This window comes from Cherax quadricarinatus, chromosome 43, assembly GCF_038502225.1.
Source record: "Cherax quadricarinatus isolate ZL_2023a chromosome 43, ASM3850222v1, whole genome shotgun sequence".
Taxonomy (NCBI): domain Eukaryota; kingdom Metazoa; phylum Arthropoda; class Malacostraca; order Decapoda; family Parastacidae; genus Cherax; species Cherax quadricarinatus.
The window spans coordinates 26,301,673-26,320,151 of NC_091334.1; the positions used below are offsets into that span (position 1 = coordinate 26,301,673).

An 18,479-nucleotide genomic window follows, 5' to 3' on the forward strand; every position below is an offset into this window, starting at 1 on the left:
TTGATTGGTTTTACTATGAAAATGACCTTGAAATGGAGATCAAAGTAGGGAAAATGTTTGATTTTTGCCGATGTTCAAAAGTAAACAAATGATGTCATTGTCCAATAAATGTCCAACTAGCCAATCTAATATGCAGTCATGAATGGGTTGACATTATTTATACAATTATTACAATATTGAATTAGTGAGCGTGTTTGATAGGAGTGAATGGAGACAAATGGTTTTTAATACTTGACGTGCTGTTGGAGTGTGAGCAAAGTAACATTTATGAAGGGGTTCAGGGAAACCGGCAGGCCGGACTTGAGTCCTGGAGATGGGAAGTACAGTGTCTGCACTCTGAAGGAGGGGTGTTAATGTTGCAGTTTAAAAACTGTAGTGTAAAGCACCCTTCTGGCAAGACAGTGATGGAGTGAATGATGGTGAAAGTTTTTCTTTTTCGGGCCACCCTGCCTTGGTGGGAATCAGCCAGTGTGATAATAATAAAAAATAAAAATAATATTGAATTAGTCTGCATAACAGTAAATATTTTATTTTTTGTTTGAATAAAAATTCCAAATAGAAAGCAAGAGTAATATCAGAGGGGCCTGGAGACATGACTGATGAACAAAGAAAATGTTATTTTAGAGCCAGGAATGTCTGCATTGTTCATTCTGGACACTATTTTGAAATTGTCATATTTTTTAATTTGCATGAAATTGGCCAAATTGCCAATTTCTGATCACCTTATTGGGTAGTTGAAATCGGTAAATGGGCAGTTTCTTGTACTCAATCGATAGAACAAATCTTATGATTACAAGCATTGATCCTGATACCAACCTCTTATTTAATGACTTAAATGATTCAAACAGTTACTGTAATTACTACACAGCAGAACAATCAAAGGCACTTCTCAGAGCCAACAACAACATAACTATCTTTAACTACAATATCAGATCTTTAAGCAAGCATTATGATGACCTCCTAGCATTACTAAATTCCTTGCATGCCAATATGTCCATATTACACTAACTGAAACCTGGCTAAAGCCTGATACTACAGATGTCTATGCCATTCCTGGTTACACAGCCATACACAACTGTAGGCCAGACCAACAAGGGGGTGGCACAGCCATATACTACTCAGACCAACTAGAATGTATCACTAATACTTGCACAAGGGATGAACATGGGGAATATATAATAGCTAAATTCAAATCCAAATACCTACAAAAACCTCTCAGTGATAAACATCTACAGAATTCCACAATCAAACATTAGCCAATTTAGTCAAAACCTAGGAAGTATGATAACTGATGCACGCATGAACAAAGATCACTTACTACTCTCAGGTGACTTCAATATAAATCTCCTGCAAGACCAGGACCCACACGTTACTGAATTCACAAACACAATGAGTAACTGCATGTTGCTACCAACAGTAACAAAACCTACAAGAGTTACAGAGACTAGTGTTTCCCTACTTGACAACATCTGGACCAACACCATATCCCCTTTAAAATCAGGCATAATTACAGATAATACCACAGACCACTACCCTACTTTCCTCATAACAACTCTTGGTAAAATACCCCAAGACACTACTAAAGTCACCTTCAGACTTCACAATGAGGCAGCCATTAATAACTTCACAACAGCAGTAACAAACATTGACTGGCACACTGAGCTAGAAATCTATACAGATATTGACGAATGTTTTAATAATTTTCTAAAAAAGACCCAATACCTTTATAACAAGCACTGCCCTAAAAAAACTAAACAGATGACAGCTAAGAGACTGAACAGTCCCTGGCTAACACCCAGCATTCTCAAATCCATAAATACAAAACACCGATATGAAAAACAGTACAGAATGGGTCACATAACCAGAGACCAAACAAAACGTTACTCGTCAATCCTAACCAGCCTGATAAGAAGGGCAAAAAAATTGTATTATGAGAACAGATTATCCAACTTACGAGGTGATATAAAAAAGACCTGGAAGACCCTATCAGAAATCCTGGGAACAAAAAAGATATCACGACATAGCGAAATAAAATTAGCAAAATCAGATGAACCCCAACTCCCACCAACAGAAATAGCAAACAGACTCAATGATTTCTTCTCCACTATAGGTCAAAAGCTTGCCAATAATATCCCAAGCTCAGATACCCCACCAAATGACTACCTCACTGGCAACTACCCGAACACACTGTTCCTAGCTCCGACTAACCCATATGAAGTCTCCCTTATTATCAACGCACTGAAAAACAAGGCAGGAGATTTAAATACCTTACCACCCTTTATATACAAAAAAGCGTCACAAGTACTATCACCAATCATTGCAACACTCTTTAACAAATCCATTGAATCCTCCACCTTCCCTACAGTTCTCAAAATAGCAAGGGTCACCCCGATCCATAAAGGAGGAGACCAAACAGAGTTGAATAACTATAGGCCAATATCCAATTTACACCCTCTCTCAAAAATCTTCGAAAAATTAATTCATAAACGAATCTACTCCTACCTCATCTCCCATAACATTCTCAACCCCTGCCAATTTGGATTCAGGCCTAATAAAAATACTAATGATGCTATTATACACATGCTTGAACATATATACACTGCAATAGAGAAAAAAGAAGTCCCACTGGGGATCTTCATTGACTTACGTAAAGCTTTTGATGCAGTTGACCATGACTTGCTCCACGTAAAATTGTCACACTATGGTATTAGAGGGCACTCCCTCAACTACCTCATGTCTTACCTCAGCAACAGAAGCCAATATGTGTACGCAAATGGGGCAAGCTCTTCCGCACAACCAATTACAGTTGGTGTCCCACAGGGAAGTGTCCTTGGCCCTCTTCTCTTTCTCCTATACATAAATGACCTACCAAATGCTTCGCAATTACTCAAACCCACACTTTTTGCAGATGACACCACATACGTCTTCTCTCACCCGAGCCCAGTCACGCTAGCCAATACTGTAAACACCGAATTACAGAAAATATCTACCTGGATGAGGACTAACAAACTTACACTAAACATTGACAAAACCTACTTCATTCAGTTTGGTAGCAGAGCTACAGATGTACCTCTTAACATAACGATAAACGGATCACCTATCACAAAGCTAACAGAGGGAAAATTCTTAGGAATCCACCTCGATAATAGACTCAAATTTCATACACATATACAACAAATTTCTAAGAAAATTTCCAAGACTGTAGGCATACTATCGAAGATACGGTACTATGTTCCATAGTCAGCCCTCCTGGCACTTTATCACTCTCTTATTTACCCCTATCTCACCTATGGAATTTGTGCATGGGGCTCAACAACAACTAACCATCTCAGACCACTAATTACCCAACAAAAGGCTGCAGTTAGAATGATAACAAATTCTCACTACAGGCAGCACACTCCACCAATATTCAAAACACTCAACCTACTCACCATACAAAACATCCATACTTATTACTGCACCTATTACATACATAGAACACTTAACTCTGATATTAACCCTCCCCTCAAACATCTCCTTGCCAACCTCAACAGGACACATGACCATAATACAAGGCACAGATCACTCTTTGATGTTCCTCGTGTCCATCTCACACTATGTAAAAACTCAATGCACATAAAAGGCCCTAAAATCTGGAATTCATTACCTGTAAATATAAAAGAAACACTACCTGTTTATAAATTCAAGTCTCTTCTCAAAGTTCACTTACTCACTCAAAACCAAATAAATACTGAATAACTGAACCATATAAATTGTATATCCTAAATGTTACTCACAATTATATCACACAAATGTTAAACCTAACTTTGTTATTTTTTTTTTTAAATACACTACCTGAAGGAACAGCAATGCATGCAACCACATGACCTGTCTTTGTAATACTCATTTGTATTTTATAGTTATCTGTTTACAATAATGTCTTATCACTGATTTCATCATTGCTTAGTTAATCTTAAGTTAATTTTAAGCCAGCCCGTAATGCTATGCATATAAGTGGCTTTGGCATGCTGCTCTTACCTGTATTTTTTTGTACCTCTGTATGTATGCTCAAATTTAGAAATAAATAAATAAATAAATAAAAAGAAATAGTTATGAGTTTGGTCGATTGGAACAATGGAATTAGCCGAAAATAGGGCTCAAAGTGTGCAAAATCGCCGATTCGTAAATATCGCTGAGGTCGCTTATTTCACGAGAGTGTAATTCCTTAAGTTTTCCATCAAATTTCGTTTTTTTGGTGTCATTACCATCGGGAAAAGATTCATCATCATTTCATAAGAATTTTTTTTTTTTTTTTTTCAAATATTTTGCGGCACCAGGAGACACTTCAGGATTTGGGGTTGCGACAGACAAAGGGTTAAAAAATAAAAAAGGGAGGTAACCCCGGAAAAGGACTTGCTACCTAAGGTCCTTATGGAAGGGGATTCCCCTTCCAAACAATAATACACCTCCATCCTCTCCCCTCCTCCCGTCCCGTCTCATCACTAAGTCTTCAATAAAGGTGTCATTTTATGAATTATTAATGTATTTATTCTGCATGTCTCATTGTTTTCTGTGTAGGAAAATTTATATTTAATGTGAAAAAATTATTTTTTTAATACTTTTGGGTGTCTGGAACAGATTAATTGGATTTCCATTATTTCTTATGGGGAAAATTAATTCGGATAACGATAAAATTGGTTAAGGACACGCTCTGTGGAACAGATTAATATCGTTAACTGAGGTCCACTGTAGCTGCACATAAAGTGGGCTCCACTTTACAGTGCTTTACTTAACAGTGTTTCAATAATGCAGCAGTTTTCAATTATAGCAATCCTTCATTTATTCAGACTTGCTACAATAAGTATATCCGCCATCACTATAAGCCCTGGATGAAAATATTTTGAGGTGATGTGTGTACTGTATATGCATTTTTTAGGCCTAGCTCTAGTGCTCACTTAATATCTGATAGTCTAACATGTTATCAGAATTTTATATGCATTTGAAAGTGAAAAAAAGGCTGTGTTTCACTTTGCAACAATAGCCTGGAACCTAACCTGCTGTATAAGTGGGCCCAGGCCCCACTTATACAGCAGGTTAGGTTCTGGGCTACTATTTTAGTACAACAATAGCCCAGAACCTAACCTCCTGTACAAGTGAGTCCCTCCTGTACAACTGTAGCCCAGAACTTAAACCTGCTGCATAAGCGAGTCCCTCCTGTACAATAGTAGCCCAGATCTACATCACTATGACCAGGATCCTTCACCTAGATCTACATCATTGTAGCCAAGGTCCCTCGCATAGATCTACAACAGGGGTGAGCAAACTTTTCAGTGCCATCAACTGGGAACTACTTGTCTGATAATGCTTGTGTAACAGCTTGTGTTTTCAACAGAGAAAAATGAACAAAGTTTTGCTCATTCAGCTGTATATACACGAGTATACGACTTGATCTTGGCGGGCCGCATGAAAACCTTTGGCGGGCCACAGTTTGCCCACCCCTGATCTACAATCATTGTGGCCAGGGTCCCTCACACAGATCTACATCATTGTGGCCAGGGTCCCTGACATAGCTCAACATCATTGTGGCCCAGGTCCTTCACATAGATCTACAATCATTGTGGCCAAGGGTCTTTCACACAGATCTATGTTATGAGCTCAGCTCACTCAGATAAGCTGTGAGAGGTCAGTTTTGTCCTAGACATGAGAGACTGGGTGTGTGTGGCAAGTGCGTACAGTATAAACAATCCTGCCCCACGTGCTGCATGATGGGAAAAGAAAACTAAGGTAGTGTGGATGGTTTAAAATAGGAACTTTGAGCCGTTTTCTCAGATGGTTTTTATGGTTTTATTGGCTGTTTCTTCATATCAGTTGATATAATGGAAGGCATACCACTGAAATAGAGATGATTTTGGTTGGTTGCAGGACTGGAAATACAGTGGTCCCTCAATAATCGTCCATAATCCGTTCCTGGAAGTGGGACTATTATCGAAATGGACGATTTTCGAATCAATTTTCCCCATAAGAAATAATGTAAATCCAATTAATTCGTTCCAGACACCTAGAAGTATCAACAAAAATTTTTTTTTACCTAAAAGATAGATTTACATGCACAAAGGAATGAACATTCAACATGACAGTTACCTTTATTGAAGGCTGTTGTTGATGAATGGAAGACAGGGAGGAGGAGAGAGGGAAGAGAGGTTATTTGGAAGGGGAATCCCCCTCCATAAGGACTCTAGGGCACTAATAAAATGTATAAATGAACATTCGTAATAGGGGTAGTTGATGAGTGGAATGGTCTGCCTAGTAGGGTGATCGAAGCTAAAACATTGGGTAGTTTCAAATTTAGGTTGGATAAATACACGAGTGAGAGGGGTTGGATTTGAGTCGGACTTGCACCTGAGCTTATTGCTTGGGTAGCATTTGTTCTGTTAGTGGGTTGGATTTGTGAAGGACCAGCCTAGTATGGGCCAACAGGCTTATTGCAGTGTCCTCCTTTCCAATGTTCTAAAAGCTATGGCTTGGGTAGTTTCAAATTTAGGTTGGATAAATACACGAGTGAGAGGGGTTGGATTTGAGTCGGACTTGCACCTGAGTTTATTGCTTGGGTAGCATTTGTTCTGTTAGTGGGTTGGATTTGTGAAGGAACGGCCTAGTATGGGCCAGCAGGCCTGTTCCAGTGTTCCTACTTTCTTAAGTTCTTATTTAACATCACACTTACCAGTAGGGTGATCGAGGCTAGGACCTTCGGTAGCTTTAAGAAGAGATTGGACAAATATACGAGTTGGAGGAGCTGAGTTTGATTTGTGTCATTGGGTACGGGAGTAAATTCTTGGGTAGCTTTGGGTGGAGGTCATTTTGATAAGGACCTGCCTTGTATGGGCCAGTAGACCTGCAGTGTTCTTCCATTGTTATGTTCTTATTGGCTATTTGTTTGTGTGAGGGAGGGATGGCAAGTTTATTGTTGGAGAATATGACACTAATATCAACTCTATGGCTTATTTATCTATCACAATTCAACTAATATGACATAATAAACAATATTAACCCTTTGAGGGTCGACAGGCCCTCTCAGAAACTTGTTCTAGAGTTTTTTTTTCTAAACATTTTAGGATAAACAAAAATTTTTTACCATCAATACTTACGGAGATATGGAGGCATAAAGTTTGCAGAAAATGAGCCGCGTATGGCAACAGTGGCGACTGCCGCTCACCCGGTAAACTTTAGTTTACTTGTATTTGAAGGTTTCTTGTTTTTTTCACTATTTTATTTTTTCACATAACTTATGTGGCCTATGAGACCAAAGTAAGGTGCAATGTACATATATACACTCGTTGTATACAACACAATAAGCACACAAACATAATTATCAATATATTGTTTACAAAACTTGTTTACAAAAACAAACAATACAAAACATTGTTTATTATTATTGTTCTATAATATATATACCAATATACAGTCACTGAACATATTCCTATTAGTTCTGCAGCTTGTGGAACTCTGAAACATGGTGTCATACACAATGGTGTTTTATCTTTCTCCCTCATTCTATCTCTTTCAATCTGTCTCTCTCTTTCTGTCTGTCTATCTCTGTCTCACAGGTACACATAAATACAAGTATACATAGTATAAATTACCTAGGACAACCCAAGAAATCCAGACAAAGTGCTGTACTCTGCTTGAAGATGTGAGTAAAAGTGATGACGCAGTCTTGTGGCTCTCTGAGACAGAGAGCTAGACGGATAGACAGGGAGCTTGACAGACAAACAGACAGACAGAAATGTTAGTGTACCAGCAGAAACAAAGGGAGGGCGATGTTCATCTAATCTTTTATTATCAGTTCCACCCTCGTTTAAGCTCATCAAAAGTCATCTCTTATCAGATGTTATCTCCCCTTATCTTGTCACTGTCATGGGGTGGACTTTTTTTTTTTTCTTGCTTCAAGGGAAAAATATTATTACATCATCTTCTTCCTCTTCTTCCTCCTCTTCCTCATCCTTCTCCTCCTCTTCCTCTTCCTCCTCTTCCCCCTACTCTTCCTCCTCCTCTTCTTCCTCTTCCTCTTCTTACTCCTCCTCTTCCTCCTCTTGCTGCTCCTCCTCTTCTTCCTCTTCCCCCTACTCTTCCTCTTCCTCCTACTCTTCCTCTTCCTCCTCCTCCTCTTCTTCCTCTTCCTCCTACTCTTCCTCCTCCTTCTCCTCTTCTTCCTCTTCCTCTTCCCCTAATCTTCCTCCTACTATTCCTCTTCCTCTTCCCCTAATCTTCCTCCTACTATTCCTCTTCCTCCTCCTCTTCCTCTTCCTCCTCCTCTTCTTCCTCTTCCTCCTCCTCTTCTTCCTCTTCCTCCTACTCTTCCTCCTCCTCTTCTTCCTCTTCCCCCTAATCTTCCTCCTACTATTTCTCTTCCTCCTCCTCTTCCTCTTCTTCCTCTTCCTCCTCCTCCTCTTCTTCCTCTTCCTCCTACTCTTCCTCCTCTTCTTCCTCTTCCTCCTCATCCCCCTAATCTTCCTCCTACTATTCCTCTTCCTCTTATTCCTCTTCCTCCTACTCTTCCTCTTCCTCCTCCTCCTCTTCTTCCTCTTCCCCCTACTCTTCCTCCTTCTCCTTCTCCTCCTCCTCCTCCATAGTGTAAATTACCAGGAGTCGGCAGCTGTCAAAATGACATATTGTCTCATTACTCACTCCCCCTCCCGCCTGTCAAAACAATGGGGTCGGATGCTGCTTCCCCTCCTCCATTCTATCCAATTATCTTTCTCCCTCATTCTATCTCTTTCTATCTGTCTGTCTATCTCTGTCTCACAGGTACACATAAATACAAGTATACATAGTATAAATTACCTAGGATAACCCAAGAAACCCAGACAAAGTGCTATACTCTGCTTGAAGATGTGAGTAAAAGTGATGACGCAGTCTTGTGGCTCTCTGAGACAGAGAGCTAGACGGATAGACAGGGAGCTTGACAGACAGGCAAATAGACAGACAGAAATGTTAGTATACCAGCAAAAACAAAGGGAGGGCGATGTTCATCTAATCTTTTGGTATCAGCTGCACCCTCATTTACCCTCATCAAACGTCAGCACTTATCAGATGTTATCTCCCCTTATCTTGTTACTGTCATGGGTGAACATTTATTATTACATATTATTATTATTATTACGTATTATTATTATTATGTATTATTATTATGTATTATTGTTATCATTACGTATTCTTCTTCTTCCTCCTCCTCCTCCTCTTCTTCCTCCTCCTCCTCCTCCTCCTCCTCTTCTTCATCCTCCTCCTCCTCCTCTGCCTCCTCCTCTTCTTCCTCCTCCTCCTCCATTCTTGGAACAAGTTTGAAGAGCTTGTAGTTCATAATCACTATCACTATCATCACCAATGCTCACATCTGAGTCTGGGATTTGGGAAAATAGGAGTTTCCTCTTTGATTCTGGTACAACTGAACGTGAACAAGACGGCCCAGCACCAGAGGTGGAAGGCTGTGGGTTGTCTGGGTTTTCCTCACTATTACCCATATTATGGTCATTAGTTTAGGTCAAAACCTCACCAGAACCTTGAAACTCATCTTCACTGTCACTTCCATCTGTATTAGAACTGTCACTGGGGAACAAAAGTGTCCCAATTCGCCGAGGAGTGAGGAACTTCTTACCGCTAGGCACAGTGGACATTGTGTACTATGATGGCATTCTCACAATGCACCACTGGGTCCCAGATTTTTTTCCTACTGTGCACACCCACCACACAGACCCATTCTCTCACATCTAGGCTTATCAGCCTTTTCCTGCGAGATTTGACAGCGCTAGAATTTATGCGTACTAGTACGTCAAAAACCCCTGCTCGTAAGATGTACTAGTACGGCCGAAACCCTCAAAGGGTTAATAACATAGAAACATGGAATATACTCTTGAATGAATAAAATAAGTCATTACGTATGTCACGAGAGGTGTTGTGTTGTGTTGTTGTTGGGTATATAAGGGCCACTGAGTGTAAGCCGTCCATAATGGTGGTGAGGCGGCGGTGGTTTTTGTAGCCTTATATAACTCTAACAACATTGGAGGAGTTGGTAGAATCACTGAATCACTAAAGAAGGAACCCTCTACCACCATCACTACGACCTTCTACCACTATTACAACTATTACCACCATCACTACTACCTTCTACCACCATCACTACCACCAAAGAAAGCTTCTAGTGCCAGCCCTTTGGTAAAGAATGTGAGAAACACATTATTTATGAAAAAGTTTGTAGAAAAATACAAAGATAGTGGTGGCAGAGTGGAAGCAGTTGTGATAGTGGTTGATGAACATAAGAATATAAGAACATAAGAAAGGAGGATCACTGCAGCAGGCCTGTTGGCCCATGCTCGGCAGGTCCTGTACAATTCATCCCACTAACGAAACATTTTCCCAACCCAGTCCTCAATGCTACCCAAGAAATAAGCTCTGATAACTCTATCCACTCATTTGCAAGTCCCAAATGGGTTTTTAATAGCACTGATTAAATTATTGGGATCCTGTAAACCATAAACAATCATTCCTGGTTTTATTTTATTATCCAAGAAATATAGTAAATCTTCTATTTTTGTGTATACCTGGAGTATACCTGGAAAGGGTTTTGGGGGGTCAACGCCCCCATGGGGAGCGTGGATCAGGGCCGGATCAAGTGGATCAGTGGATCAGGGCCGGATCAACCAGGCTGTTACTGTTGGCCACACATAAACCGACGTACGAACCACAGTTCAACTGGTCAGCTACTGACTTTAGGTGCCTGTCCAGAGCTTTCTTGAAGAGTAAATTCAACATGAAAGCAAGTGTAATATAGGGGAGGCCTGGGGAGGCCAAGGGAGGCCTGGGGAGGCCAAGGGAGGCCTGGGGACATGACTACTGAACAGACAAAATGTCATCTTAATGCCAGCATTGTCTACAATGTTTATTACGAACTCTATTTTTAAGTTTAACTTCTTTTAATTTTTCTTGTAAAACTGGTTAAATTACTGACTTCTGTGTATTTTATAGGGTAGTTGTGATAGCTGAATGGGCAGTTTCTTGTGCTCATTTGATAGAACAGAAGACATACTAGTGAAATAGTTATGAACTTGATTGATTGGGGACAACAGAATTGGCTTAACAAAGGACTCAAATTGGACAAAATTGCCATGGTGTAAACTGTGCTAAGACCGCTAAACTTGCAACTGTGTAATTCCCTAAGTTGTCCATCAAACTGTATTTTTGGTGTCATTCAGAAAAACTTTCTCTACCATTTCAAAGTGGACGAAGAGCAATATTAATTTTGGGAATCTGGACAGTGACAGGGTTAAAAAAAAAATCACTAAGACTGACACAATATTCACTGTAAGATCGACACAAACTCGCTGTAAGACCGACACAAACTCACTGTAAGACTGACACGATACTCACTGTAAAACTGACACAATACTCCCTATAAGACTGACAATACTCGCTGTAAGACTGACACAATACTCACTGTAAGACCGACACAATACTCACTATAAGACTGATACAATACTCACTATAAGTCTGACACAATACTCACTATAAGACTGACACAATTATCACTAAGACTGACACAATACTCACTATAAGACTGACACAATACTCATTAAGACTGACAATACTCACTACAAGACACACAATACTCACTACAAGACCGACACAATACTCACTGTAAGACTGACAATACTCACTATAATACGATACAATACTACTCACTATAAGACTCTTGGTAACTTTCTTAAGTTCAGTGTAGTCCTTGGAGGAGAGGGTTTTCTGACATGGGTAGTTCCAGACATTGTTGGAGTCACACTTGGGACAGATATAATCATCAATATCATCTGCCTCTGTCTGCATGATGCCCACACACTTGCCATGGTACCAGTCCTCACACTGCTCACAACAAATGTAGAACTGTGTCTCGTCGTACGGCTGAAACAACAACAAACGCGTTTTATACCAAACTTGACACTGCGGACATGAATGACGTTTCACACAATGTTGCTAAGCACTACTTTAATACTCAGGGGAACTGACAGCTGAAATAACGATGGAATGTTAAGCAGATGGGACAGTTTCTCTTGCTCACACAACACAAACAACACCCACAAACACACACACACACACAAAAGGCACACACACACACATACAAAACAAACACAACACACACACAAATGCACAACACACACACAACAAATGCACAACACACACACAACAAATGCACAACACACACACAACATACAAACACCCACACATTACACAAAACAAACAACACACACACACAACAAACAATGCACACACACAAACACACTCACCTGTCGACAGAAGCAGAAGAGTTCCTTGTTAAGTTTAGCATTGGCACAATCATCACAGACGTACTCGGTCATGCTGCGGCTCATGGCCTCGGTGATGCCCACGCAGTCACCATGGAACCAGTTACCACACAGGTCACAACCCACGTAAAACCTGCAACATACACATCGACTTAGTCTTGACAATGTTTCACTTGCAACAAAGAACACTGTGTTGCCACTTTAACTTAAAAAAAAAAAAAAAAAAAAAAAAAAAAACAGGTTGAAGGACTTCAAACATTCCCAGTAACTGAGGTGCTTGACTACTTATATGTGCTGTGACAGTTTTCTGTGCATTCTCCAGGTCTGCAATTTTGCCTGCCTTGAAAGAGGTTGTTAGTGTACAGTAATATTCCAGCCTAGAGAGAGCAAGCAATTTGAAGGGAATGATCATGGGCTTGGCATCCCTAGTTTTGAAGGTTCTCATTATCCATCCTATCATTTTCCTAGCAGATGTGGTAGCTACATTGTTGTGATCTTTGAAAGCAAGATCCTCTGACATTATCACTCCCAGGTCCTTCATATTAGTTTTTTGCTCCGATGTGTAAATGGAATTTATTTTATACTCTGTTCTAGTTTTTAATTCCTCAAGTTTTCCATAGCAGAGTAACTGAAATCTATCTTTATTGAACTTCATACTGTTTTCTGAAGCCCATTTAAAGACTTTGTTAATGTCCACTTGGAGATTTAGTGTCTTCGATGGATGACATTGTCATGCAGATTCTGGTATCATCAGCAAAGGACATGATGTTGTGGCTTACATCTCTATGTCAGATAGGAGGATGAGGAACAGGAGGGAAAAAGAGTACTGTACCTTGTGGAACACAGCCTTTCACTATAGCTGCCAATGACTTCACTCTGTTTACCATTACTCTGTGTTCTGCTTGTTAGGAAGATACAGATCCATCGACCCACTTTTCCTGTTATTCCTTTATCACCCATTTTGTGTGCTGTTACACCATGATTGCACTTGTCGAAGATATGCTCAAAGTCTGTGTACACTGCATCTGCATTACCTTTGTCTTCCGCAGAAGCCAAGACCATGTCATAGTTGTCCAGTAATTGTGAGAAGCAGGAGTGATCATCCAAAGACCATGTCATAGTGGTGCAATAACTGAGAGGCAGGAGTGACCTGTTCTAAACCCATGCTGCCCTGGGTTGTACAACTGTTGGGTGTCCAGATGGTTGGCAATCTTGCCTCTTAGAACCCTTACAAAGATTCTTGTGATGTGGGATGTAAATGCTATCAGTATGTAATTCTTTGCGATTGCTTTACCGTCACCTTTGTGGAGTGGGACTGTGTCTGTTGTTTTTAGTGACTGGGATGATCCCCGTGCCTAAGATGTGGGATGGCCCCTGTAACCCACGTCTAGACTATGGGATGACCCCATGTCTAGGATGTGTTATGACCCCCATGTCTAGGATGTGGGATGATCCCCCATGTCTAGGATGTGAAATGACCCATGCCTAGGATGTGGGATGACCCATGTCTAGACTGGAATGATCCCCATGTCTATGCTCCTTCTCCAGGCATGTTGTCAAAGACTTTTTCAGTCCAGTGGTGTTAGAGTTGTCAGAAATTTTGAAAATGGTTGACAAGACTTTGGAGCTCATTTATAAAAAATTAATTTGGATTGTCAGTCTCGAGTCAGATTAAGAGTTCACTAAACACAGAGTTATAATGGGACCTCAGTATCTCTCTCATTTCTCTGCTGTTATCTGTATAAGTCCTATATTGTTTAAGCAAGGGTTCCAAAGCTGGATGTGGTTTTTGCCTTTTTTGTTTTTTTTTTGCATATGAAAAGTAATGTTAGGATTTCTTTCAATTTCATTTATGACTTTTAGCTGCTCCTGTCTCTCCTGGGTCCTGTGAGATTCATTTAACTTAGGTTCAATATCTACTACTTCCCTATTCAGTGTTTCCTCTTGCATTTCAGGTGGTCTAACCCCCTTGAGCACCTCTGTGATTCCCTGCCTTCGTATGTGTAGGGAGCGTCTCTTTATTTCTAGTTTACAGCTTCTCTTCTTTTTTTCCTAAAGGAATGTGCCATGAGCAGACCTTAAGTGCAACAGATTTAATTCTTTCTAGGCAAAGGTTCAGATCCATGTTGTTTAGGATGTCTTCCCAGCTTGTTTCACTTAGGACATGGTTGATTTGATACCACTATATGTTTTTGTTGTTAAGAGTTAAATTTGTTGGTGGAAGTACAGTGTTTGTACTCTGAAGGATGAGTGGTGCTGGTGGGGGTGGTAAGTGCAGTACCTGTACTCTGAAGGATGAATGGTGGTGGTGGGGTGGGAAGTACAGTGCCTGTACTCTGAGGGATGAATGGTGGTGGTGGGGTGGAAAGTACAGTGCCTGTACTCTGAAGGATGGGTGATGGTAGGAAGTACAGTGCCTGTACTCTGAAGGATGGGTGGGTGATGGTAGGAAGTAGTGTCTGTACTCTGAAGGATGGGTGATGGTAGGAAGTATAGTGCCTGTACTCTGAAGGATGGGCTAGATGTCATAGTTCAGAGGGTCACCTGAACTGTGGCACCAATACACTTCTGGCAAGTCAGTGATTGACTGAACAATAGTGAAAGCATTTTGTTGTGTGTTGGAGCACTCTACCTTGCTGGGAGACCACCGCTCCATTATAAACACACTAGCTGCAACAAAAACTTGAGAATGCCTTTCTTGTTACATGCAACAACAACTACAGGAGTCCATGGGGGATAAGTGCCAAGACCTACCATGGATGCCTGAAACCACGGATAGTACCAAACCCTTTAAGTCGTTTTTTGTTTACATACATATCTATGATAAAGTTTAATTGATAAATTAAACTTTATCATAGATATGTAAGTGGAGAATTAACATTTTTTCACTGATGGGAAGCACTTCATGGCCTCTCTTAAGCAAAATTAAGTTATTTTCAGGCCACAGTAAACCATGGAAATGGGGATTCTGATGTACCTGTTACACACAAACAACAATATTGTGGTCATCTTACTTGGTGTCGTCAAAATGCGTCCGACAGATGCAGACGATTTTTTTTGTTTTGTTCTTGGAGGCCTTTTTGGTGGAGGATGTCTTGGCCGTTGTCTTGGCTGAAGTGGGTGACTTGATGGACACCGGACTCTTGGCGGAGTTGATGGTGTTGTCCGGGGGCGGAGATGGCTGTGGCACATGTGGTGACTCCGACGCCAGCTGCACCATGCCACCACCACCACCAGACACCTGCGTCGCTGATGATTCTGACGCTGTGCAAGAAATATCAATTATGACTGGAACATTTATGTCCACTGATGATACATGAAGTGTTATGTAATACACCAAGTGTCTTAATACACCAAGTATGTTAAATAATACAAGTGTGTTAAATAATACAAGTGTGTTAAATAATACAAGTGTGTTAAATAATACAGCAAGTTACCTGGAGAGAGTTCCAGGGGTCAACGCCCCCGCAGCCCAGTCTGTGACCAGGCCTCATGGTGGATCAGGGCCTGATCAACCAGGCTGTTACTGCTGGCTGCACGCAATCCAACGTACGAACCACAGCCCTGCTGGTCAGGTACTGACTTTAGGTGCTTGTCCAGTGCCTGCTTCAAGACTGCCAGGGTCTATTGGTAATCCCCCTTATGTATGCTGGGAGGCAGTTGAACAGTCTTGGGCTCCTGACACTTATTGTGTTGTCTCTTAACGTGCTAGTGGCACCCCTGCTTTTCATTGGGGAAATTTTGCATCATCTGCCGAGTCTTTTGCTTTCGTAGGGAGTGATTTTCGTGTGCAAGTTTGGTATTAGTCCTTCTAGGATTTCCCAGGTGTATATAGTCATGTATCTCTCCCGCCTGCATTCCAGGGAGTACAGGTTCAGGAACTTCAAGCGCTCCCAGTAACTGAGGTGTTTTATCTCAGTTATGCATACTGTGAAGGTTCTCAGTACATTTTCTAGGTCAGCAATTTCACCTGCCTTGAAAGGAGATAGAACAAGTGACCTGAAGTGTGTCATCATGAGCTTGGCATCCCTAGTTTTGAAGGTTCTCATTATCCATCCTGTCATTTTTCTAGCGGATACAATTGGTCCTTGAAGGTGAGATCCTCCGACATGATCACTCCCAGGTCTTTGATGTTAGTTTTTTGCCCTATGGTGTGGTTGGAATTTGTTTTATACTCTGATGAAGTTTTAATTTCCTCATGTTTACCATATCGGAGTAATTGAAATTTCTCATCGTTGAACTTCATATTGTTTTCTGCAGCCCATTGAAAGATTTGGTTGATGTCCGCCTGGAGCCTTGCAGTGTCTTCAATAGAAGACACTGTCATGCAGATTCGGATGTCATCTGCAAAGGAAGACATGGCACTGTGGCTTTTATCCCTGTCTAAGTCTGATATGAAGATGAGGAACAAGGTGGGAGCAAGTACTGTGCCTTGTGGAACAGAGCTTTTCACCGTAGCCGCCTCAGACTTTACTCTGTTGACTACTACTCTCTGTGTTCTATTTGTCAGGAAATTATAGATCCATCTACCAACTTTTCCTGTTATTCCTTTAGCACGCATTTTGTGCACTTGTCAAAGGGTTTTACAAAGTCTGTGTATATTACATCTGCATTCTTTTTGTCTTCTAGTGCATGCAGGACCTTGTCGTAGTGATCCAGTAGTTGGGACAGACAGGAGCAACCTGCTCTAAATCCATGCTGCCCTGGGTTGTGTAATTGATGGGTATCTAGATGGGTGGTGATTTTGCTTCTTAGGACCCTTTCAAAGATTTTTATGATATGGGATGTTAGTGTTATTGGTCTGTAATTCTTTGCTATTGCTTTACTGCCACCTCTGTGGAGTGGGGCTATGTCTGTTGTTTTTAGTAACTGTGGGACGACCTCAATGTCCATGCTCCCTCTCCATAGGATGTTAAAAGCACGTGATAGGGGCTTCTCGCAGTTCTTGATGAACACTGAGTTCCACAAGTCTGGCCCTGGAGCAGAGTGCATGGGCATGTCATTTATCGCCTATTTGAAGTCATTTGGCATCAGGATAATGTCAGATAGGCTTGTGGTTTACCAAATTCTGTGGTTCTCTCATAAAAAATTAATTTAGATCTTTGACTCTCAGTCTGGTTAGCGGCTTGCTAAAAACTGAGTCATATTGGGACTTGAGTAGCTCACTCATTTCCTTGCTGTCATCTGTGTAGGACCCATCTTGTTTAAGTAGGGGCCCAATACTGGATGTTGTTCTCGACTTGGATTTGGCACAAGAAAAGAAATACTTTGGGTTTCTTTCAATTTCACTTATGGCTTTTAGTTCTTCCCGTGATTCTTGACTCCTATAAGATTCCTTTAGCTTTAGTTCAATGTTTGCTATTTCTCTGACCAGTGTCTCCCTACGCATTTCAGATATATTGGCCTCTTTTAGCCGCTCTGTTATTCTCTTCCTTCGTCTGTACAGGGAGAGCCTGTTTCTTTCTATTTTACATCTACTCCTCCTTTTTCTTAGAGGAATAAGCCTTGTGCATACATCGAGTGCCACCGAGTTAATCTGTTCTAGGCATAAGTTTGGGTCTGTGTTGCTTAGTATATCTTCCCAGCTTATATCGGTTAGGTCTTGGTTTACTTGGTCCCACTTTATGTTCTTGTTATTGAAGTGTGTTAAATAATACAGCAAGTGTGTTAAATAATACAACAAGTGTGTTAAATAATACAACAAGTGTGTTAAATAATATAATAAGTATCTTAATACTGTCATTTATCACTCAGCATCTGACTGTCTGTCTGTCTGTCTGTCTGTCTGACCGACCCTCATTTTCCGTCTCCTGCATCAAGGAGGAACACACTCACACTCCAACACACTCACGCACCAACACACTCATGCACCAACACACACACACACACACACACACACACACACACACACACACACACACACACACACACACACACACACACACACACACACACACACCAACACACACACCAACACACACACACACACACACACACACACACACACACACACACACACACACACACACACACACACTACAACACACACTACAACACACACTACAACACACACTACAACACGCTCACACACCAACACGCTCACACACCAACACACTCATGCACCAACACACACACACACACACACACACACAC

General features: G+C 41.0%; 1 protein-coding gene across 2 annotated transcripts in view; it reads right to left on the reverse strand.

Moving 5' to 3' along the window:
• LOC128694096 (nucleosome-remodeling factor subunit NURF301-like) overlaps window positions 1-18,479 on the reverse strand; it is a 175,104-nt gene that overhangs the window by 16,513 nt on the left and 140,112 nt on the right. For both annotated transcript variants that reach the window (XM_070093764.1, XM_070093765.1), the window contains exons 19-21: window positions 15,341-15,590; window positions 12,309-12,459; window positions 11,713-11,925 (exon numbers count right to left, since the gene is read on the reverse strand). In XM_070093764.1, the coding sequence (XP_069949865.1) occupies window positions 11,713-11,925; window positions 12,309-12,459; window positions 15,341-15,590 (614 nt within the window). The remainder of the gene's footprint in view (window positions 1-11,712; window positions 11,926-12,308; window positions 12,460-15,340; window positions 15,591-18,479) is intronic.